Source organism: Scylla paramamosain, chromosome 16, assembly GCF_035594125.1.
Source record: "Scylla paramamosain isolate STU-SP2022 chromosome 16, ASM3559412v1, whole genome shotgun sequence".
Lineage (NCBI taxonomy): Eukaryota > Metazoa > Arthropoda > Malacostraca > Decapoda > Portunidae > Scylla > Scylla paramamosain.
Window position 1 is genome coordinate 16825437 of NC_087166.1, and position 24068 is coordinate 16849504.

At 40.7% G+C, this 24068-nt stretch overlaps 1 protein-coding gene across 7 annotated transcripts in view; it reads left to right on the plus strand.

The window, feature by feature from the left end:
* The window catches only part of LOC135108112 (ketosamine-3-kinase-like), a 62681-nt gene that overhangs the window by 7873 nt on the left and 30740 nt on the right, over nt 1–24068 (plus strand). For 6 of the 7 annotated variants that reach the window (XM_064018795.1, XM_064018794.1, XM_064018791.1 and 3 more), the window contains 2 exons: nt 1437–1621; nt 7666–10544. In XM_064018795.1, the coding sequence (XP_063874865.1) occupies nt 1509–1621; nt 7666–7942 (390 nt within the window). In that variant the 5' untranslated portion in view covers nt 1437–1508 and the 3' untranslated portion in view covers nt 7943–10544. Of the gene's footprint in view, nt 1–1436; nt 1622–7665; nt 10545–24068 lie in introns of those variants that run through there. The other variant, XM_064018796.1, reaches the window with a different exon arrangement.

The window sequence follows — 24068 nt, forward strand, 5'->3', positions numbered from 1 at the left end:
ACAGTGGATGGCACACAGATTAATGTGTTGGGAGAGTTATTTAAACAAGTCTGACTGTGATGGAGGAAGTGAAGGGTAACTGTGTGAGGTAAAGCAGGAAAAGTTTCACTTTTATGTGGTACAGTGTTTAAAGACTAGTGTGTGACAGTTAACTTGGCATTATCCATGTAGAGTCTTTGTTGAAATTATAGGAGTATACAAATTACAATTAACTAAAGAATTATTTTGTTCTTTTTTGTTTTCAGTTCTGCATACCCTAAACAACATTTTCAGAGTGGCCACAGCCAAAGATAGGGACTTATCTGAGCAGAATGCGAGATGAGCAGGTTTGATCAGTTTCAACAAATCTAGTGTTGGGAGCTCCCTTATGGTGGCCAGCGTGGTGGTTGGGAGAGGTGATATGAATACATTCAAGTATGAAGTATGAGTTGGTAAGAGAGCCATACTAATTTAGTGACTGGTATATAAACACTGAGGCTGTGACATCACAGCATATTGATTATTCTGATAGGTGAATCAGATTCACATAGTTTTGTCTATGTAATAGACATGTTAAAGATATTATGTCACTCTTTAATCATAACAAATTTACCCAAAGTAAAATGCTAACACATATTTATCATATATTATAAGGATCATGTGCCCTGTTAGAATCATGAGTTGCAATTTTTTGCAATTGGGAATTTTCACAATTCTTATTGGTGGTTTGGTTAGGCAGTTAAGGTCATTTAGTAGATCATAAGTAGACTGAGGTGTGAGAACTGTCTCACCATGTCCAGTGCTGTGGAGAAGAAAAAATAGCCTTGTGTGGGATAATTCTTGCAGTTTGTGTGAAAAAGCAAAAAACAAGTCAGAGCCTAGAGGAGTGTGTGGTGCAAAGAAAGGTTGCATAGAAGAGGAGAGTTGGGAAGTCATGTGATTCTACTACATAAACTCCATGATGAACATGAACATGATTTCATAGCTCTAAGGAAACCTTTAATGTTTTGCACCACCTACCAGATGAGACAGTTCCTGGTGTTTCACTCATGTTCATATTTGTGTTCATGTTTGCCCGTTGTTTCCTTGCTTCTGACGTCACCTCCATGCCTGCCACTCACCCTTAGCTTGTGTATTGGAACGGAATATGGTAATGGTGTTTGTCCGTCATGCTCTGCCTGATAGTGTGGGCATGGCTTTATGGTACATGTGCTGTGCTATTGAGATAATGTAACAAATGTGAAAGTTGGATGAATCCAACAATTATAAGTTCAGATTTTACTAAAGTCTGAAGACTGAAGTCTGAAGTAGAATGCAAATAGACTTACCAAAGTTATAGAAGAGAGCTTGAGAAATTTGTGACAAATTTATTTTACATAATTGCGTTAGAAAAGGAAACCTATAAGAATATAGAACCTGCCATTGAAAACATTGGTGATGATGTCTCCCTGTTACAGGCACGGGAGATCTTTGATGGAGAATATGAAGGCTTGAAGGGAATTCAGGCCACTGGCACAGTGCGTGTTCCTATGCCTCACCTGGCCTTGGACAACCCCGCAGGTGGAGCAGTGCTGGTAATGGAGTACCTCAACATGCAGGGACTTTATCAGAAGTCAGGCCAGCTTGGGACTCAGTTAGCCAGGTGAGAGTTGTCTGTGTAAAGGCTGTCTTTCTCCTCATTCTCCTGTTAGTTGACCTTTCTGAAGTCACCAGGCAGAAACCCCAGTAGGTCAGAAATTTCATTTTACTGCTGGAAATTCATCCATTTGGTTTCCCTAAATTTTGAGTCCAAGCTAATTTTTTTTTGTATAATTACTTTTATATACATATCATTTTACATATTACATATAATTTTACATGGTAATCTTAGATTGTGCACTTAGTTACTATCAAAAATACTATTGAGACGTAAAGCCATAAGATGAATATCACTGCAGTGCATATAAATAGGCATTATTTGATGCATGAAAGAAGCTAACAGAAGTCACCAAAAATGGGAGAGAAGAGGGCACATGTTTAACTGCTGTTCCAGAAAGTGCAGTAGAAGAAAGCATTCAAATGGATAGGCTGATTGAAGTCCAAAGATGTTGAGTACTCCTCTTTTGAAGCAGCTTGAGTCATAGGAGGAAAGGGAAAACAGAAACAAGCAGAGTTTACCATTGAAAGAAATGAATAAGTGAAGATACTGGTTGACTCTTGTATTAGTAAGGTAGATAGAATAAGATGGTAAGGAAGTCTTATGAAGCAAAGCATAAGAGGAGAGGAGGTGCTTGCAGTATGATCAGCAGTCATGGAAACAATGGTAGAGATGACAAGAGATGCAACACAAGCTGTGCAAGATTGGGGATAATTGGTTTAAGGGGACTGACTGAGTTGAAAAGCTGAAAAATATAGAAAAATGCAAAAATCACTTCATGGCATTCTTAGGCCTAGTACTTCACAATGCACACATGTTGAAATACCCATTTAAATGCCTCCCAGTCACACTCAGTCACTCAGTCAGTTGCTCGGTCAAGGTTGTTGTAAGTGGGAGATGGTTGTAGAAAAATGTTCATTAGAAAACTAAGAAAATTTATGAGGAACACTTTTCTTTATGGTGGTGTATGGAAATTTTCTCTCACAGCCTGGCGAGGAAGAGCCATTAGGCTGAAACAGATTAACTGTATATACCTTAATTTCAGTGAAAAAAAATTGTTTTGGTTCTCAAACAATTTGGTTTGTGAACCAAGGCCTAGAATTAATTAATTTGTGAACTGTTGTTCTGCTCAATTATGTAGCTATATATGGATGAAAAAGGATGTGAGCATCTCTTTAAACTTCAAAGTCCTGTATCTCAAAACTTACTGTGCTGTTGAGATGTATTTCTCTGCTATTTATTTGCCAATTTTGAAGATTCTGGTGTCATTAGAAAGGGAATTAAGATACCTAAAAAAATATGTGACAAGTTTGACTGAGCATTTAGTCTTTTTTTTCTTTTTTTTTTTTTTTTTAGCATAAGAGAAAAAAACTGGTTGAGGAAAAATTTTAGATTTTTTTTCTTGACAATAAGACCAGAAAAAAATTGTCACATAATTTTCTTGGAAAACCATCAGAGTATCTTGCGACTAATTTTCAAGAAATTCGAAGAAAAACTATTGGCAAAATATGCAAAAATTTAAATCTCAATTTTTTGTATTTTCTTTAAAAAAAAAAGCTATTGCTCCAAATTGTACAAATAAATCATCTAAAAGAACTTCACGGCTCATTAAAATCTGGTGCAGTTTGGTTCATAAATAACAAAAATGGAAAATAATTCCATCAGTCTCCTTAACTAAGGAGGGGAGTTGATGACATAGAAGTCTTTTAATTCCACTGTACTTAGTAAAGCTGTGTGAGTGCAATACCCTTACTTGTATTTGTGTAAGCCATACAGGAGCCTTACCACTGTAAGGCAGGCTTGGAAAAAACCTGGCTAAAAAATAAAAAAAAAACATAACCCACTTTTTGGGGGATTTATTGATTGATTGGATTTTATTCATTTATTTTCTTTTATGAGCAAAAAAAAAAAAAAAAAAAGAAAAAAGAAAAAAAAAAAAAAAAAAAAATATATATATATATATATATATATATATATATATATATATATATATATATATATATATATATATATATATATATATATATATATATATATATATATATATGAAGTTAAAAGTTTCACTAAAATCCCTAAAAGAGGATGACTAAGACTTAGTAAGGAAAGCCGGTAGATGATCAGTTGAGCAGCCTTGACAGAACCCAGATAGAAGGTTGTGAAATGATAGATGTTTAAGAATCTTCCTGTTGGGGATAGATTCAAAATTTTAGAGAGGCAGAAAATTAAAACAATAGGGAGGTAGTTTGAGCGATGAGAATAGTCACCCTTTTTAGGAACAAGCTGAATGCAAGCAAACTTCCAGCAAGAAGGAAAAGTAGATGTTGATAGACAAAGTTGAAGGAGTTTGACTAGGCAAGGTGCAAGTGCTAAAGCACAGTTTCTGAGAACAATAGGAAAGACTCCATCAGGTCCACATGCTTTCTGAGGGTTTATGGTAGTGAGGACAGGGAAAACATCTTTGCGAAGGATTTTAGTAAAAAGTTTGAGCAGAGAATTCAGCTTTAGAAATAGATGAGATAGCAGTGGTGCCATCAGGAGGGCAAGATGAAGAAGCAAAGTTATTGGAGATGGTTTTGGTTATGTGTCAGAAGTCACAAGAGGAGTTAGATCTTGAAAGATTTTGACACTTTCCGTTAATGAAGAACAGACACTTATTTAGGTTATGCTGTCAGGCTTGACTACTTTTACATTTTTTATATATATGTACATATATAGACCTTATTTATCAACATGATATAGAACTAAATTTTTATATGGTAAATGTAAAAAAAATAAAAGTAGGATGGTTTATTTATTCATTTATTTTTTCTTGGTGGGTTTTTCATGCCAACCCTGCTTATTTATCAATATGATATAGAACAAATTTTTTTTATATGTTGAATATTAAAAAGAGATAAACTCAGACTGTTTTTTTGGGGGTGTTTATTTTTAATGCCAACCCTGACATAAGGACACAAAGGGCAGCACAGCCAAAATGAAGTTAGGCACACCATCAGTGTTTCCAATCCCCCTCTCTCTCTTTATGTAATGTTTGCAACAGTCTCAGATGTGTAATAGGGTTGAATATCCCTAAGAATACAACAGGGGAGCCTCCACCTCTATCTGTCCAAACATTTTCTTCTTGCTTGTTCAAGTTCTTGGCCTCTACTAATATCTCTTTCTCACAGTACTCTGTGGCTCTACTCTTTTATCTTCCCAGTGGCCTTTCTCCCCTATCAACACCTTCAATTTTATTCATGCTTACATTACATCATCTTCATTCTTCACTCAGTATGGCCATAGGCCATGCCATCTCATGGTGTTTCCTTTCACACATTCCACCACTTGCACTGGCACTCAAACCACTTCTTTCATACACACTTTCATTGCTCTCATCCTCCTATCTTGTCATTCCTCACTCTCCTCAGATAATTTACTTTCACAGTATGCACTCTAGACTGATGTGCCCTGCTCCACATCCTGCTCTCTGATCTGTACATTAATATTAGGCTCTCTTAGTCTTTATTGCAGTAATAATGTAGTAATAATGTAGTAGTAACAATGTAATCATTTCCTTTTTGCTTGAAGTTTACCTTCATTCAGCCCATTCCAATCTTTCAAACTACTGTCCAATTGCTTTAATTTCCTGCCTTTCTAAATTTTTTTCAGTCTATCCTTGACAAGAAGATTCTTAAACATCTATCACTTCACAACCTTCTGTCTAATCACCAGTATGGGTTCCATCAAGGCGGCTCTGCTGGTGATCTTCTGGCTTTCCTTACTGAGTCTTGGTCATCCTCTTTTAAGTATTTTGGTGAAAGTTTTGCTGTTGGCTTAGACATATCAAAAGGTTTTGGTAGTGTCTGGCTCAAAGGTTTGATTTCAAAACTACCCTCCTGCTGCTTCTATCCCTCTCTCTGTAACTTCATCTCAAGTTTCCTTTGTGACCAGTCTATTGCTGCTGTGGTAAATGGTCACTGCTCTTTTCCTAAATCTGTTAAAAATGGTGTTCTTCAAGGTTCTGTCCTGTCACCCACTCTCTTCCTATTATTGATCAATGATCTTCCAAACTAAACTTCTTGTCCTATCCACTGATGATACCACCCTGTACTTTTCCAAATCTTTTCCTAGATGCCCAACCCTCCAGGAAGTAAATGGTTCACACAGGGAAGCCACATAATGCCTGTTTTGTAATCTCTCAAGAATTTCTGAGTGGGGCAGAGCAAACTTAGTATTGTTCAATGCTTAGAAATTCAATTCCTCTATCTGTCAACTTAACACAACTTTCCGAACAACTATCCCCTCTTCTTCAGTGACACTCAACTGTCCCCTGTCTTCTACACTGGTGATTTCTTTATTTGTAATCTAAACTGGAAACTTCTCATCTCATCTCTCACTAAAACAGCTTCTATGAAGTTAGGTTCTCTGAGACATTTCTGCCAATTTTTCTCAGCCCCCCCTCCAACCCCTAACTCTGTACATGGACCTTATCTGTCCGTGTATGGAGTATGCTTCACATGTATGGGGGTTCCACTTATACCGCTTTTATAGATAGGGTGGAATCAAAAGCTTTTCGTCTTATCAACTCTTCTTTGTCTTCAGCCGCTTTCTCGTTGCTATCTTCTACCACTATTTTATTGCTAACTGCTCTTCTGATCTTGCTAACTGCATGCCTCCCCTCCCCCTGTGTCCTCACTGCACAAGACTTTCTTCTTTCTCTCACTCCTATTCTGTCCACCTCTAATGCAAGAGTTAACCAGTATTCTCAATCATTCATCCCTTTCTTTGGTTAACTCTGGAACTCCCTGCCTGCTTCTGTATTTCCTCCTTTCTGTGACTTGAACTCTTTCAAGAGGGAGGTTTCAAGACACTTATTCTTTAATTTTTTTATAACTGCTTTTGACTCTGGGGACTGGCAGCTTTTTTTTTTTTTTTGCCCCTGTCCGGTTTCCGTCTTAGAAAAAAAAAAGAAGTAGAAGAAGAATAAACAATGATAAGGACTTCCATGATGGTGGATAAGACTATGGTGAATGTTGACACTGTCATGCTACCTGTTAGTTTTTAGGTGAACAAGTTATAATCATGGGAAATTATGATAGTACACTGTCATTTATGTTGATGATCAGTGTTATCATGGGATAGTACTTTGTCATTTTTGTTGGTGATCAATGTTATCATGGACACAGAATTATTACCATTAGTGGTTTTATTAATAGGGATGCCACAGTCATTGTGATTACTGTCCCAAGAAGCGAGGAATCATAGAACATAAACTGCTCAAATGTTTCATGTAAGTATTGTTTTTCAGACTGTTGTTTTTCAGACTTGCTTTGTACCTACTTTACTAATGACTTGAATGTGATACTCATGAATGATTATAAGAAAAACACTAAAAAATACAAAAATTACATAGTATTTTAGTGTTCCTTTTTAAAAGATAGTAGGTTGTAATGGGTGATCAAAATGTTAGGTTTGGGCAACAACTCTAGCATTAATTAGTGTGCCATAGAACAGTAACAAGTGGATGGCTGATGGCTGTGCTGCGCCAAAGTAATAACACTTCTTAAATATTAGCAGTGATGGTTGCTCTTCTGTGGACCACAGGTACATTAGTAACAATGGTATCATAAATATTGGGAACTCCTCTGTGCACCAGTGGTACAAAAGTAGTAGAGGTAACTTAATTAGTAGTAATGATGGAAGCTCTGCTGTGGATCATTGGTAGAAATGCTTATCTTGTGAACCTTACTTAAGTGATTACCAAATAATTCTGAAGTTTTACTGCTTATAAAGATTATCGAGAATCTCTCTCTCTCTCTCTCTCTCTCTCTCTCTCTCTCTCTCTCTCTCTCTCTCTCTCTCTCTCTCTCTCTCTCTCTCTCTCTCTCTCTCTCTCTCTCTCTCTCTCTCTCTCTCTCTCTCCATCCAAATGTGAACCAGCCTCCCTTACTTCAGTCTTTCACTGTCATGTACAGAATTGAACAATAATAAAGTACCAGTGTTTAGATGAAATATAGAACATATGATATCCATATATGGAATTATTAAGAAAGTATCTTGCATTGTTCCAGGCTACACCTCCACAATCTTGCAGCAAGAGATGAAAAAGTGGGAGGCACTGTGGGCAAAGGCTCTTCTAGTCATGTGGAACAGTTTGGATTTTCCATTAACACTTGCTGTGGTTACATTACCCAAGACAATACCTGGACTGATGACTGGCTGGTGAGATTCCAGTGTGGCAAGGCTGCATTGAGACTCATTTATTTATTTTTTTTATCTTATCAGAAATATTGTCGTCACCATAACATAAACAGAATTTTTTTAACTCTCCCTTTGCCAACAGCCTAAATCCCTGTACAGTATCCCAATACTGACTGGTTTTCACTTTTCTGTAAATAATCTAGATTAATTCTAGTAAATGGGTTCAGGCATGTAAAACCATGGAAAAGTTTACTTTCCCAAAGCCAGAAGAGTAGAAAATTTGTCCACCTCAAGTCCAGTGTAGGATGTGATCAAATCCAAAAATAGACTTGACTTTGCAACTTCTCATTATCTTTGCAACTTCTCATTATCTTCTTTTACAAAGGCAAAGGATCTGAGGTGCTTTCACCATAATTGCACTGTGTCAGTATTATTCATGGGTACACAAGGTTGGAAAAAGCCCAGATTTAAAAAAATCCCAATCCACTGTTTTTTTTTTTGGGCGGGGTTTATTTATTTGTTTATTTTTTGGGGGTGGAGTTACTTTTGTTTATTCTTCATTTTCTTCAAAAGTAAATCAATTTAAATGAGGAATTAAAAACTAATCAAGAATGAAATAAAAGGTTTGAAGTGTTTTTTTTTCATACAGGAGGGGCACTGGCCGAGAGCAGCAAATATATTATAAAAAAAAAAGGCCCACTGAGATGCTGTTCCCCTAACAGAGTCAAAAGCGGTTGTCAAACATTAAAGGATACATGTCTTGAAACTTCTCTATTGAAAGAGTTCATCATAGGAAGGAAGTAGTAGAAAAGCCGGCAGGGAATTCCTGAGTTTACCAGAGAAAGGTGTGAATAATTGAGAATAATGGTTAACTCTTGCATTAGAGAGATGGACAGAACAGGAGTGAGAGAAAGAGGAAAGTGTTGTGCAGTGAGGTCACGGGAGGAGGGGAGGCATGCAGTTAGCAAGTTCAGAAGAGGAGTTAGCATGAAAATAGTGGTAGAAGATAGCAAGAGATGTAATATTGTAGTGATGACAGAGAGGCTGAAGACTACCAGTTACTTAGAGGAGAGGAGTTGGTAGATGAAATACTTTTGATTCCACCCAGTCTAAAAGAGTGGTATGAGTGAACCCCCCCTACCCCCATACATGTGAAGCATTTTCCATACATAGACAGATAAGGCCCCTGTAAAGAGTTAGCAGGTGTGAGGGTGATAAAAACTGGCAGAGACAATTCAGACACCTAACTTCATAGAAGCTGTTTTAGCTAGAGATGAGATGTGAAGTTTCCAGTTTAGACTATAAGTAAAGGACAGACTGAGGATGTTTGAAGGGGAACAGATGTGGGAGGAGAGGGAAATAGTTGAGTGTCATTGAAGAAGAGGGGATATTTGTCTGGAAGGTTGTGTTGAGTTGATATATGGAAGAATTGAGTTATTAAGGCATTAAACAATACTAAGTTTACTCTGCCCCAATGAGAAATTTTAGAGAGATCAGAAGTGAGGCCTTCTGTGGCTTCCCTGCGAGAACTGTTTACTTGTTGAAGGGTTGGATGTCTGTGAAAAGATGTGGAAAAGTGTAGAGTGGTATCATCAGTGTAGCAGTAAATAGGACAAGAAGTTTGGTTTAGAATATCAATAATGAATAATAGGAAGAGAGTGGGTGACAGGACAGAACCCAGAATATTGTTAATAGATTTAGAAGAAGAACAGTGACTACCTACCACAGCAGCAATAGAATGGTCAGAAAGGAAACTTGAGATGAAGCTACACAGAGAAGGGTAGAAGCTTCAGGAGGGCAGTCTGGAAATCAAAGCTTTGTGCCAGAATCCATTAAAAGCTTTTGATATGCCTAAGGTAACAACAAAAGTTTCTCTAAAATCCTTTAAAGATGTTGAACAACACTCAGTAAGAGAAGCCAGAAGATCACCAATAAAGCGTCCTCAATGGAACCCATCCTGGTGATCAGATAGAAGGTTATGAAGTGATAGATGTTTAAGAATCTTCCTGTTAAAGATAGATTCAAAATTTTAGAGAGGCAGGAAATTAAAGCAATAGGGAGGTAGTTTGAACACTTAGAACGTTCACCCATTTTAGGAACAGGCTGAATGCAGGCAAATTTCCAGCAAGAAGGAAAGGTAAATGTTGACAGACAGAGTTGAAAGAGTTTGATTAGGCAAGGTGAAAGCATGGAGGCACAGTTTCGTAGAATAATAGGAGGGACCCCATCAGGTCCATAAGCCTTCTGAGGGTTTAGGCTAGCAAGGGCATGCAAAACATCACTGTGAAGGATTTTAATGGGTAGCATGAAGTATTCAGAGGGTGTAGGAGAGAGAGGAACAAGCCCTGAATTAACCAAGGTAGAGTTTTTAGCAAAGGTTTGAGTAGAGAGTTCAGCTTTAGAAATAGATGAGATGGTAATGGTATCATCAGGCTGAAATAACAGAGGCAAAGATTAAGAAGCAGAGTTATTGTAGATGTTTTTGGCTATGTGTCAGAAGTCACAAGAGGAGTTAGGTCTTGAAAGATTTTGACACATTCTGTTAATGAAGAACAGACACTTGTTGAGGTTATGCTGATACAGGTTGATCAGGTTGGACCATGTTAACTTGTACTGTACAAGAAATGAACAGGCTTGGCTACTTTTACATTTTTTATGTAAATGTACATATATAGACCTTATTTACTAATATGATACAAAACAAAATTTTGACTTGTAAACATTTTGTAAAAAAACCCAAAAAACTCACTTTGGCTCTCTCTCTCTCTCTCTCTCTCTCTCTCTCTCCTCTCTCTCTCTCTCTCTCTCTCTCTCTCTCTCTCTCTCTCTCTCTCTCTCTCTCTCTCTCTCTCTCTCTCTCTCTCTCTCTCTCTCTCTCTCTCTCTCTCTCTCTCTCTCTCTCTCTCTCTATCTCTCTCTCTCTCTCTTATTCTCTCTCTCTCTCTCTCTCTCTCTCTCTCTCTCTCTCTCTCTCTCTCTCTCTCTCTCTCTCTCTCTCTCTCTCTCTCTCTCTCTCTCTCTCTCTCTCTCTCTCTCTCTCTCAATGCCAAGCCTGTGGGTACAGTGAGGTGCAAGGGTGCTGTGGGGCATGAGTAAGTGGCAGATGTTATGTAAGCTTGCTTTTTTTTTTATCACTGCAGCTGACCATATAACAGCATATCTTTGTATAGGTGAGTTTCAAACACAGCATCCCCACTCACCCTCATGGCAACACATCTCTTAAGGGTTGTAGGTGGCCTGCCTCACCAGTGATCTTTGTGTTTAGATTAATAACAGATATTTTTATTTTCAAGTATTTTTATACGTTGGCTGCCTTACTGCAGTAGATGACATGAATATACCTTGTGTGGCGCTGACTCAAGAGAGCTTGATAACAGAAGTATAGATGTATTAGCTTGATACTTAAAGTTTGGCAACAAAATTGGTGTTAATTTGTGTTAATTTCAATATTTTATTTCAATTTGTTTTTCAATTTCCTGTGGAGATAATTAATGAGGATTGAAGTACAGTATACATGCATTTAGTTAAGTTACAGACAAAGGCTTTGGGTAAGAATAGTTTTGTCACTTTCATTAACTTCATTCATGTGTAGCTTAATGGAATTGATTATATATATATATATATATATATATATATATATATATATATATATATATATATATATATATATATATATATATATATATATATATATATATATATATATATATATATATATATATATATATATATATATATATATATATATATATATATATATATATATATATATATATATATATATATATATTATCTTCTAGGTATTTTACTCAAGAAAGCTGGACTTTCATGTATCCTTAATTCAGAAAGAGGTGAGTGGATGTCATTGTTTTACATGTGAATTACTAGGTTTTTACATGTGAATTATTGTCATTATTTTTTTTCTGTATTAATGTTATACAACAGATCATCTTTTAAACCTGTGGAGTGGTATCACATCAGAGAAACAGTGGAATGCAGGAATCCTGTTTGGTATCAAAGTTGGATGTGCAATCAAAAAGAATTAGTGTGCTTGTATACATTATTCTTACAGTGTTTTTTGCACATATGTTTCTTGTGTTTACATTCACATTATACACACAAGTATATAGACACCTACTCCTTCATAACCCAGTCCTTAACATTCCTTTTTGATGAGACATAAAAATGTCTCGGGAATCCCTTCATACAGATCAAACCATTCCCAGCCCAGTCCCAACAACAAGTACTTGTAAACCACAATAGGCTTTTTTTTTTTTTTTTTTTTTTTTGAGGGGGCTAGTACCCATCATCTTACAAATATATATATATATATATATATATATATATATATATATATATATATATATATATATATATATATATATATATATATATATATATATATATATATATATATATATATTTACACACACACGCACACACACGCACACAGAGGTGGAAGGAGGGAATGGAGCAGAGGGGACTGAAAATAAACATGGAGAAGACAAAACTAATGATGACCGGGAATGAAGCTAGAGAAAGATTTCAGTGAGGAAAATGGCCATGTGGATGTTGTGGAAGAGGAATGGGAGCAAACTCAGTGTTGTGTACTAGATGTAATATATGGTGTCACCAACGATGCTCAGGTCTGAGGAATCTCAGAGAGATGCAGAACTTTGGATGTCCAAGATTTGTGAGGGAGGAGGAGGGTGGTGGTGGCGGTGGTGATGACAAGGATGTTGGGTTGGAGGGAGGTGAATGGAGGTGTGTTGGAGGAGGTACGACGGTTCTGCTACTTGGGTGATATGTTGGACTGTGAAACAGGTGTAGAGAGAGCAGTAAGGGCGAGAGTGTCAGCTGCTTGGGGAAGATGGTGAGAAATTGCCAGTTTATTGGTGAACTGCAGCATAAAACTGAGGATCAGGGAAGGGTATACGGAGCTTGTGTCAGATCTGCTCTTCTGTATGGAGCAGAAACATGGGCACTGACAAATAGACTGACAGATATTCTACGTAACTGTGACTGCAGGATGATGAGATACATGGCAGGAGTGAGGTTTCAAGAAGGGAGGTCTAGTGTGGAGTTGAAGACTGTAGCGAAAGGTGAGGTGCTACTTTGCCGCCCGGAAGTTGCTCAAGCGAGAAGTGTAGGCTCCCAACTATGACTCTTGGTCATAGCAGTGTTTAGTCCTTGAAGGGTAACAATTTCCAGTGTCATAACAGTGTAGCTCTGGCAAAGGAAATTTAGCCTGGGTATTCTCTATTTTATTCAGCAAAAACATGAACAATATATACAAAATTTAATTACAAAAATAAATAATTTACATAAAATTATAGAAAAAGAGAGTGTATGTGTGTGTGTATGTCTGTGTGAAGAAAGGAGTAATAAGATGTATTGAGAAGATGTGTAACACATGTGTCAAAGAGCGTGCACAGAATGTGTACAGTAAGAGATATGTATAAAGTGAGGAAAGAAGAGATGAAAGACAAAAGTCTGTGCAGTAGAGAGAGTGAAAATGGAAGGGTGATAATATAACAGAAAACGGAGTGCTAGGAGCGGTGACTTGTGTCCCGCTACTGTATTCCCCCCCTAGTGACGAGGGAGGAGAAACGTAACCGTCTTCTGGTGCCGAGTGGTGTTGGTGGCGACGTTCTCGATGGTGTTGATGACGGCCGGGTCACTGTGAAGGAGGTAGGCAGGCTTGACTCGGTCGATGGAGATGGTGTCAGCCCTACCATCCTTGTCCACAGTGACCGTCTTTCTCCTCCTGCTCAGGACTTTGAAGGGTCCTTGGTAGGGCTGCTGCAGGGGCTTCTTCACAGCGTCAACCCTGACGAACACGTGCGTGCAAGTGTCCAGATCCTGGCTGACAAAAGTCTTGGAGGGAGACGTGCGAGGCTGGACAGGCTGCAGACGCTGCATGAAGTCAGAGAGGTTGGCAGCAAAGTCCTGAACGCTGCAAGGAGTAGAGCGAGGTGCAGGAGTTAGGAGTTCGCCAGGTAACCTGAGCTTGGTACCATAAACGAGCTTGGCGGAGGAGTGGTGTAGGTCTTCCTTTAGTGATGTCCGTATGCCAAGGAGGACGAGAGGAAGTGCCTGGAACCAGTCTGCACGTGTGGCAGAGGCAGCTAAGGAAGACTTCAGCTGACGGAATCTCTCAACGGTGCCGTTTGCCTGCGGGTGGTAACTGGCTGTCCTGAAGCGTTGGATGCCTAGTAGTGACATCACCTTGTTCCACATACTGGACTCGAACTGGCTGCCACGGTCAGAAGTGAGGCTGAGAGGGACACCGAACCTGGAGATCCAAGTAGTGATGAAGGCACGTGCGACGGAGTCCGTTGTGATGTCAGCCAAAGGTGCAGCTTCCGGCCAGCGTGTGAAGCGGTCGACGCAGGTAAGAAGGTACCGGTAACCGTCAGAGTAGGGTAGTGGTCCAACGAGGTCGACATGCACGTGGTCGAACCGTGAAGAGACTGGAGTGAAGGCGGCCGCAGGAGAGCGTGTGTGTCGCCACACCTTGGAGGCTTGGCACTTGACACATGTGGGGGTCCACAGCCTGACGTCTTTGTTGATGCCAGACCAGATGAAGCGTGAGGTCATCATCTGCTGAGATGCTCGGATGCCAGGGTGGGAGAGGTCGTGCAGCTGACGAAAAACACGATACCGGTGGGTCTTCGGCAGGTAGGGCCGACAGGAATCGGTGGAAGTGTCAGCATAAACGTGCATTGTGGTTCCTGGGAGTTGTATCTTCTTCATCTGTAGTGCGGGGTTGTCTTGGAGTTGCCGCAGCTCTTCATCGTTGGCCTGGTCAGCAGCGATGGCAGTGTAGTCGATGGGAGAAGATGACACAGCAGAGATGTTGCGCGAGAGAGCATCAGCTGGGGCGTTGTGTTCACCTTTGACGTAGCGCAAATCCGTGGTGAACTGCGAGATGAAGTCGATGTGACGCAGTTGTCGCGGTGAACAGGAGGTCTTGATGTGCAGGGACTTCGAAGTGAGTGGCTTGTGGTCGGTGTATACATGGAAGTTGCGACCTTCCATGAAGTACCGGAAACGCTTGATGGCCTTGTAGATGGCGAGAAGTTCCCTGTCATAAGTACTGTATTTGGATTCCGCCTTGTTAAATTTCTTTGAGAAGAAAGAGAGCGGTTTCCAACCTCCGTCGACATACTGCTGTAGAACTGCTCCGATGCTGATGTCAGAAGCGTCTGTGGCGATAGAGATGATGCCATCTGGGGCAGGGAAGCTGAGAGGTGAGATGGAGCTGAGAGCTTGTTTTGCTGCTGTGAAAGCTTCCTCAGTGGCTGGAGTCCAGACTAAGGAGATGGACTGTCCTCTCTTGCAAGGCTTGATCATCGCATAGAGGGGCTGAAGAAGTAGTGAGCAGCTGGGGATGAAGCGGTTGTAGTAGTTCAGCATCCCCAGGAATTGCTTGAGTTGGCGCTGTGTTGTAGGCTTGGGGAAGTTCTGGATGGACTCGCACTTTTCTTGCAGTGGAGTGATGCCTTCCAAGGAGACAGTGTGGCCAAGGAAGGTGATGGAGGGGACCCCAAACACAGACTTGTCGACGTTGACTTGCACCCCGTAGTCTTGCAAACGGGTGAGTACTTGCTGGAGGTGCTGTTGGTGCGTCTCTGCGTCAGGACTGGCGATGAGGAGGTCGTTGATGTACGCGAAGCAGAAGGGGAGACCTCGAAGGACTTCGTCAACGAAGCGTTGGAAGGTTTGAGCGGCATTCCTCAAACCAAAGGGCATCCTGACGTACTCGAACAATCCGAAGGGTGTGATGAGAGCAATCTTCGGAATGTCCGCTGGATGGACGGGGATGTGGTGAAAAGCTTTCACAAGGTCGATCCTCGAGAAGTGGGTGCATCCGGAGAGCTGAGAAGAGAACTCCTGGATGTTAGGCACTGGGTACCTGTCCTCGACGGTGCGCGAGTTGAGAGCGCGGTAGTCTCCACATAGTTGTAGTTTGCCATTTTTCTTAGGCACGATGTGGAGAGCGGAAGACCAGTTGCTGGAGCTGGGCCGTATGATGCCTTGCTGAATGAGGGACTCGAACTCTGCCTTGGCTTGTCTGGTGCGCTCTGGAGCTAGGCGGCGGGCCTTGGCGTGGGTAGGAGGTCCCTTGGTCTCGATGTGGTGCGAGACGTGGTGTGTGACCGGCTTGCTGGCTGAGTACGGCTGCGTCAGCGTAGGGAAGGACTTCAGCAGGGAGGAGAACTGGTGGTATGCCTTGACGAGGGAGATCTGTGTGCTATCACCATGAGTGATCTGTCCCTTTGTTGTGACTGAGGTGAGAGGATCGAGCAGCTTCCGACCCTTGATGTCCACTAGGAGACCGAAGTGTCGGAGGAAGTCAGCACCTAGAATTGGTTGCGTGACAGCTGCTACATAGAACGTCCACTCGAAGGTACGGCGGAGGTTCAGGTGAAGTTGCAAGGTGCGTCGCTTGTACACAGGAATCTCCGTACCATTGGCGGCGTGAAGGTAAAGGAGGGGAGGCAATGTCCGGTGTACACCAGGGGCAGGGAGAATACTGACGTCTGCACCAGAGTCGATGAGGAACTTGGTCCGGGAGAGAGGGTCATACAACTTCAGTAGCGCAGACGAGGTGTCGCGAACACTATGCGCCGCTAGTGCTCGCTGTTGGGGTTTAAAGACTTGGCGAAGGTACAGGGAGCCTTACAATTTCTTGCGTCTTTCCCGAACTCTCGATGGTAGTAGTAGAAACTAGAAGTCTCCGGCGTCTTACTCTTTGAACGCTGGCGGCGCCGGAAGTGGTGTCTGGAGGAAGAACGCGAACGTGAGCATGAGCGTTCTCTGAGCTCTCTCCGAAGATCTCTCACTTCAAGTCTAAGCTGTGAGACGAGCTCAACAAGTTGCTTGGTACCGTCTTCTGCTGAGATGGAGGCTACTGCAGCTGGTTGACCTTGTGGAAAGGTAGCCATGAATTCATCGGCGAGAGTGGCAAGCTCGTCTACTGAGAGCTTGTTCTTGACAGTGAAGAGGCAGCGTTGAGTGTCAGGAGGCAGGCGTTGGTAGAACAGCTGTAAGAAGAGTTCCTTGTCGAAGGAGGTGTACTTGTTGCCAAGCAGCTTCTTCATGCGGCGAAGAAGGTCTGTGGGCTTTTCACCACCAAGTTCTTCTTTTGACAGAAGCTCCTGGAGGCGCCTTGACACTGTAGATTGTAGGCGTTGCAGAACAGCAGCTTTGAGGTCTTCATAGGGCGAAGCAGAAGTGCTGGCAGGACTGACGACATCAGCAACTTGTGAAAGAACGTCAGCTGGTACTACTGTAGAGGCCTTCACGAACTTGGTTAGACTTACTGTTATCTTGGAAGCCTTGAAGTTACATTCCAGGATGGAGAACTACGTGGAAGGGTCCTGGCTGATGAACGGAGGAGCACTGAAGGCTACGGAGTCGACGTCATCAGGCATTGTGCTGAGTGGACCACCACGTGACTGTGTAAAGTACACTACAAGCGCCGGAAAGTCCGGGAGCCACAGCGGTGAGGAGTGAAGGCGTGAGGCGCCGGTGTGACCGGGTGCCACAGCGGTGAGAGATGCCGAATTGGGGCAATGTCACTTCACTCACCACTGAACGAACTGTACGTTATCCTTGGCACTGCACTGTAAGTAATCCACGGATGACAGTGTTAATCCTGGGCGATGGACCGTAGGTAATCCCCAGTGAAGAGCTGTAGATGGAGGCGGGACGAGGCCAGTGGGAGGGCTCCAGGTAACAGCAGGAAACTGGAGGGGCCGGCAGAAGTTACGTGGAGGAGCGTCCGCGACTGGGAGAGACTGCTGGCCAGTGGCGAGGGCCAGCTGGAGAGTGCCGCAGGGGGAGACGCCGTGAGGGCGGCCGGGCGGCGGGGAGCGGCGTACGGGCGGCTGGGGGCGGCATACGGGCGGCTGGGGGCGGCGTACGGGCGGCTGGGGGCGGCGGCCGGCGGGGTGGCGGCCAGGCAGCGTTGGTGCGGGGGCCGGGGTCTGCTGCAGGAGGCGGCGACACCGGCGAAGGGGCAGCTGCCGGAAGATTCGCCCGACCGCGTCGCCTTGGCCAGGTGGTTGGAGGATAGCAGCAGGGTGGACTTGGCTGCTCACTCCGGAACAACGGGGTCACCAATTGTAGCGAAAGGTGAGGTGCTACTTTGCCGCCCGGAAGTTGCTCAAGCGAGAAGTGTAGGCTCCCAACCATGACTCTTGGTCATAGCAGTGTTTAGTCCTTGAAGGGTAACAATTTCCAGTGTCATAACAGTGTAGCTCTGGCAAAGGAAATTTAGCCTGGGTATTCTCTATTTTATTCAGCAAAAACATGAACAATATATACAAAATTTAATTACAAAAATAAATAATTTACATAAAATTATAGAAAAAGAGAGTGTATGTGTGTGTGTATGTCTGTGTGAAGAAAGGAGTAATAAGATGTATTGAGAAGATGTGTAACACATGTGTCAAAGAGCGTGCACAGAATGTGTACAGTAAGAGATATGTATAAAGTGAGGAAAGAAGAGATGAAAGACAAAAGTCTGTGCAGTAGAGAGAGTGAAAACGGAAGGGTGATAATATAACAGAAAACGGAGTGCTTGGAGCGGTGACCTGTGTCCCGCTACAAGACCTTTCTGTTGAACTGAGGAAGAGAAGACTGAGATGGTTTGGACATGTGAGAAGGGCAGAGGGAGGGGTGTTGAGTGAGGTGGAGAAGGTGAGGGTTGGAGGCCGATGGCCAATGGGAAGGCCAAAGAAAAAGTGGAGGAATTGTGTGACAGAGGAATTGTTGGGAATTTGTTGGGAATTGAAGAACATATGGCACAAGATTGCCAGTTGTGGAAAGCAGTCATCACCTGTCCAACCCCTCCCTGATGGGAAAATGCGGACGTTAAACGAAAATGATGATGATGACGACGACACACACACACACACACACACACACACACACACACAATAAAATTAGTAAAAACTCCAGCAAGGCGGACACCATAGGTGGGAGTGGAATGTTGCCAACAGGGTCACCATTCCCAGGATTTGATGAAGACAATGAACTACATGGAAAAATGCAAGGAAGGAAAGTGGTTTTAATGGAGAGGATGATGAGTGACCTCATTGAAAGAGTAAAAAAAACTAGAAAAAAATAACATGACCTTGAAGAGGAAAACAAAGAAGTGAAATCACAATGTGCTGATCTAAAAACAAAATTGAAGGAAAACAATGATATTGTTAAAAAACAGGAAAATGAAGTGATAGGGATGAAAAGTGAACATCATATCTGGAGGAAGGAAAAAGGAAGAAAAGTTAACTTCACAGAAATCATAGAAGTGCAAAAGAAGGAAAAAGACAGATTTAAGTAAGGAAATTGTGAAAGTGATCAGACAGAAGGAATTGATGGTAAGGGACACAGTGGACAAAAAGAAATTGTAATTGTATTGTATTGTAATTGTATTGTTATATATGGATTAAAAGAGGAAACAGAACCAGTAAAATACAAGAGGGAAAAGAACAAAAAAATGGTAGCAGAGGATGTTTTAAGTAATATACAGAGAGAAGGTGAGGACTGGATTAGTGAAATTGAGGAAATACATAGACTGGGGAAGTATACAGAAGGAGAGTGACCACTGAAAGTAAAATTTAGGGCACAAACAACAGCCATGAAAGTGATATTGTATGTGTGGAAACTGGACAAGATAGAGCAATACAGGAAAGTTTGTTAAAGAGGGACATGAATGAGGAGGAGAGACTCAAGGTAAACGATCTAATAAAAGAAGCAAATGCAAAAACTGGGAACAGAATGGAGGAAGAAAAAAAAAAGTTCTATTGGAAGGTAAAAGATGAGGGGCTCAGGAAGTGGTATCTGACAAAAAAAAAAGAATAGAAAATGTAAAAAAATGTATGGAAAAATATAAAGTGGACATCGGCATATACAAATATAAATGGTTTAATATCAACATTACGAAAATTGTATAATTATCTTAAGATAAAGCAGCCCGACGTCATGGGTATTACTGAAGTTAAACTAAATGAGACTAGAGAAAATATAAGAATTGGTAATAGTAATTATAATGTGTGGATAAATCATAGAAATAATAAGAAAGGGGGAGGAGTCATGTTACTTACAAAGAAGAGTATAACAGTGGAAGATGTTGAAATGGGAGAAGGAATGGCAGAAGTAATTAGAATTCCAACAAAAAGGAAGGGAGAAGGAAGAAGAGATCTTGCAGTGGCTTATGTACCCCCAAAGATGAATGCATGGACACAAGAGGATTATAAATTACTGTTAAGGGATACTAGTAACTGTTTGGAGAGAATACTGGCAGAGAGTAATGATATAACACTTATGGGTGACTAATTAATTGCAAGGAGATATGCTGGGAAGAGTGGACCACAGATGGAGGAGAAGAGTCATGGGGATATATGCTTCTAAATTTAATAATGACAAATACTATGACCTGATGGATTGGAGAAAATACAAGATTTGGGGGTAATGAAGAAGCATCAAGGCTAGACTTGTTGTTTACAAAGGAAATGGACATCATTGAAATAATAAATTATCAGTGCCCACTAGGTAAAAGTGACCATCTGTTAATTGAATTCAGTATAGGCAGTGGTCCATTAGAAAATAGGAATGAAATTTACAAGAATGTAAGATATAATTACAGGAAAGCAGATTTTATCAGGTTGAGGGAATATTTTGCAGAGGCTAAATGGAAACAACTGTTCACGGCAAGTAATGCACAGGAAAAGTGGGATATATTCATGGAAATTTATAATGAAGGGGTCAGTAGATATGTACCAAAGATCAAAATAAAGGAAGTGAAAAAGAAAATAAAGACTGGTTTAATATGAGATATATAACAGCAAGAAAAGAAAAAGAAGCAGCATGGAAAAGATGGAGAAAAAAAAAGGAGGAAGTGAGAAATGGGAAGAATTCAAGAAGGCAAGAAACAAATATATCAGAATCCTGAGAGAAGAAGAAAGGAATTATGAGAAAGATATAGTTAACAAATGCAAAGATGAGCTGAAGTTATTCTTCAGATATGTGAATGGGAAGATGAAACACAAGCAAACAATAGATAGATTAATGAAAGATGACATTATATATGAAGATACATGGTTATGAGTGGAATTAATGAACAAGCACTTCCAGTCAGTATTCACCAAAGAAAGCAAATTTGAAGGAGAAAGAGCATGACACAGAGACAGTGTGATGAGAGAGATACAGGTGGACATAAGTGAAATTAAGAGTATGAAAGAATTGGATGTAAGTAAGGCTCAAGGACTGGATGGAGTGTCCAACTGGATACTTAAGGAATGTTGTGAACAACTGACAGGAAGTATACACAGTACCATAGTATGCTCTTTTAAGGAAGGAAAAATCCTTCTAGACTGGAAGAGAGCTAATATTGTGCCCATTTTTAAAGGAGGTAATAAAGAAGACCCATTGAATTACAGACCAATGTTCTTAACAAGTGTGGTGGCAAAAAATAGTGGAAAGAATAGTTAAAAACAGATGGATGAAATATTTAGAAGAAACACAAACATTGACTAACACACAATTTGTGACTGACACACAATTTGGTTTCAGAAGTGGAAGATTTTGTGTCATGAATTTAGTGAGCTTTTATAGTAGAGCAATTGATATAATTCAACAGAGTGAGGGTTGGGCAGACTGTGTTTATTTAGACCTAGAAATTTGATAAGGTACCTCACCAGAGACTGCTATGGAAAATTCAAAATATAGGGGGTTTGCAAGGCAACACACTGAATTAGATTACAGACTTCTTGAGGGACAGAGAAATGAGAACAGTAATAAAGGGAGAAAAATCAGAATGGTGTAGAGTTACAAGTGGAGTACCACAGGGGACAGTTTTAACCCTCGTAATGTTTCTGGTGTATGTCAACGATATGGTGGATGAGGTTGATGGTTATATAAGTCTGTTTTGCAGATGATGTGAAATTATTGAAAAGAGTGGAAAATAATATGGATTGTGAAATATTACAGAAAGATCTAAATAAGATATATAAATGGAGTAAGAAATGGGAAATGGAATTCAGTGCAAAGAAATGCAAGGTGATGGAATTAGGAAAAAGCAAAGAAAGATGAAAGAGAGGCATTTGCTTGCATGGATGAAGAGATGGTGAAAAAGTTGATGGAATATGTGATTCGACCAAAACTGTAATGTGCCACAATTGTTTGGTCACCCCATAATAAAAAGGAAATAAGAAAAATAGAAAGGATCCAAAGAACTGCAACCAAATTGGTACCAATTTTGAGAGATTTAACCTATGAAGAAAGATTAAGGAGACTGAAGCTTCCATCATTACAAGAGAGAAGAGAAAAAGGGGACCTGATTGCTATATACAGAGCTTTAAAGGGTAAGGATCAAGTTGACAAAGAAGACTTATTTGTGTGGGACTCAAGAGATACAAGGGGATATGGAGTGAAATTGAGGAAAACAGCAAGTAGAAGAGATATCAAGAAATATGGTTTCCCAAATAAAAGCATAGAAATATGGAACAACTTAGATCAAACAGTGGTACAAGCAACAAATATTCATGAATTTAAAGTTAAGCTGGATGCTTATAGATATGGAGACAGGACAGCATGAGCATACCTCTTTTCCTGTAAAACACAACTAGATAAATACAACTAGGTAAATACACACACACACACACACACACACACGCACATATACAGGGGGTCCTCGTGTTATGCCAGAATTCTCTTCCTACACTGTGGTGTAAACTAAATTTTGGTGTGAGTCAGAATTAGCCTAAGTAAGCACCGAGACTGACTGTCACTTCCTTCCTTGGTTTATTGCTACATGATGACGTATTCCTTTGCCCTGATCACCAATTAGTTTGTTATATTTGATTTTTTTTTATCAAAATGTAATAGGTAATCTATATTTTTGTTTGCTTTCTTTATTTAATTAAAAAAAAGATTGTGTTTGGTGTTGTGTGAGAAGTAATAGATGAGTATGTTGCAAGGCTTGCTGGTACCCTCAGTCTAAGTGTACCACAAAAAAAAAAAAAAAAAAAAAATCAGCAAAAGGAAATGTATGTAACTATGGAACAGCATAAGTTGAGACCACTATAAACCAAGGACTCCCTGTATGTATATTTCATGCCTCACTTGCTCTGGGAGTGTTCCTCAAGAAGGTGACCCAGGCAGAAGAGCCTGCACCTCTCCTTTTCACACCTTCCCTTCCTGCTCGCTGAAGCACTTGGCAGTGACACCTTCACACATGTACTCCTTTACCATATCCTTACACCTTCCAAGTGGCCTTCCTCTCCTACTAACATCTCTGCTTCACTCATATACACATTCTTATTAACTTTTCACTCTTAATCATATCATAATGGTGACAGCATCTCAATGTGTTCCTTTTCAACCATTCCACCACCCCACAATGTGCACCACTTTCACTGGCACTTATACACACTCTCATTGCTCTCACCCTCTGTTAGAGTAGGGGGGTTCACCAGAAAAAGGCAGGCAACACCTGGGAATCTAACCCAGGACCTTCCACTTGTCAGGCAAATGTGCTACCCATAACACCATGGTTGCCTTCCTGGTGACAACTCTCACACCCTCCCATCTTGTTACCTCATATGCCCCTTTCAGGTGGCTCATCTCCACAGTATGCACTCTTGATTCTTGTGCCCTACTCCACATCCAGGACTCTGATCCATATATGAATGTTTGCAGGAAAATACTGCAGTAACAGAGATAGTAGGATACTGTTTATTTATTTATTAGCAGAAAACACAAACTAACATCTCCAAGGCAAAACAGTATATGTACATAAGTGTAATGTAAGGATGTAGTCTAGTTGTACTATTGTGGGGTGTGAGAGTCTGCCAGTGACACAGAATGATGCAGTCTACAGACTTGTGGCTGCAGATGAAAAATTAATGCATGTCTACTCATTGAGGCTATTTTCCTAAGGCAAAATGGAAATGCTGTAAAGCCAGAGTGATGTTCGTCACTATGCACTTCCCTGCGCTTTTGAATGCAGCCACTCACAGAGACTGGAAAGACAAACATGACAGTGTAAACACAATAGACTTGTTTTCATTTTTTTCTTTTTTTTTACTATGTGTTTATTTCACTTTGGATCACTAATGTTTATTTCCTCTCCTTCATATATTCCAAGTTTATACTAAAAATATTCTCATACACACCACTCACACCATCGCACCCTTGGATGTTGTAGTCAGCACTAGAACCTTCACATGACAGGAGATGATCTTGGCACTCTTGCGCCATT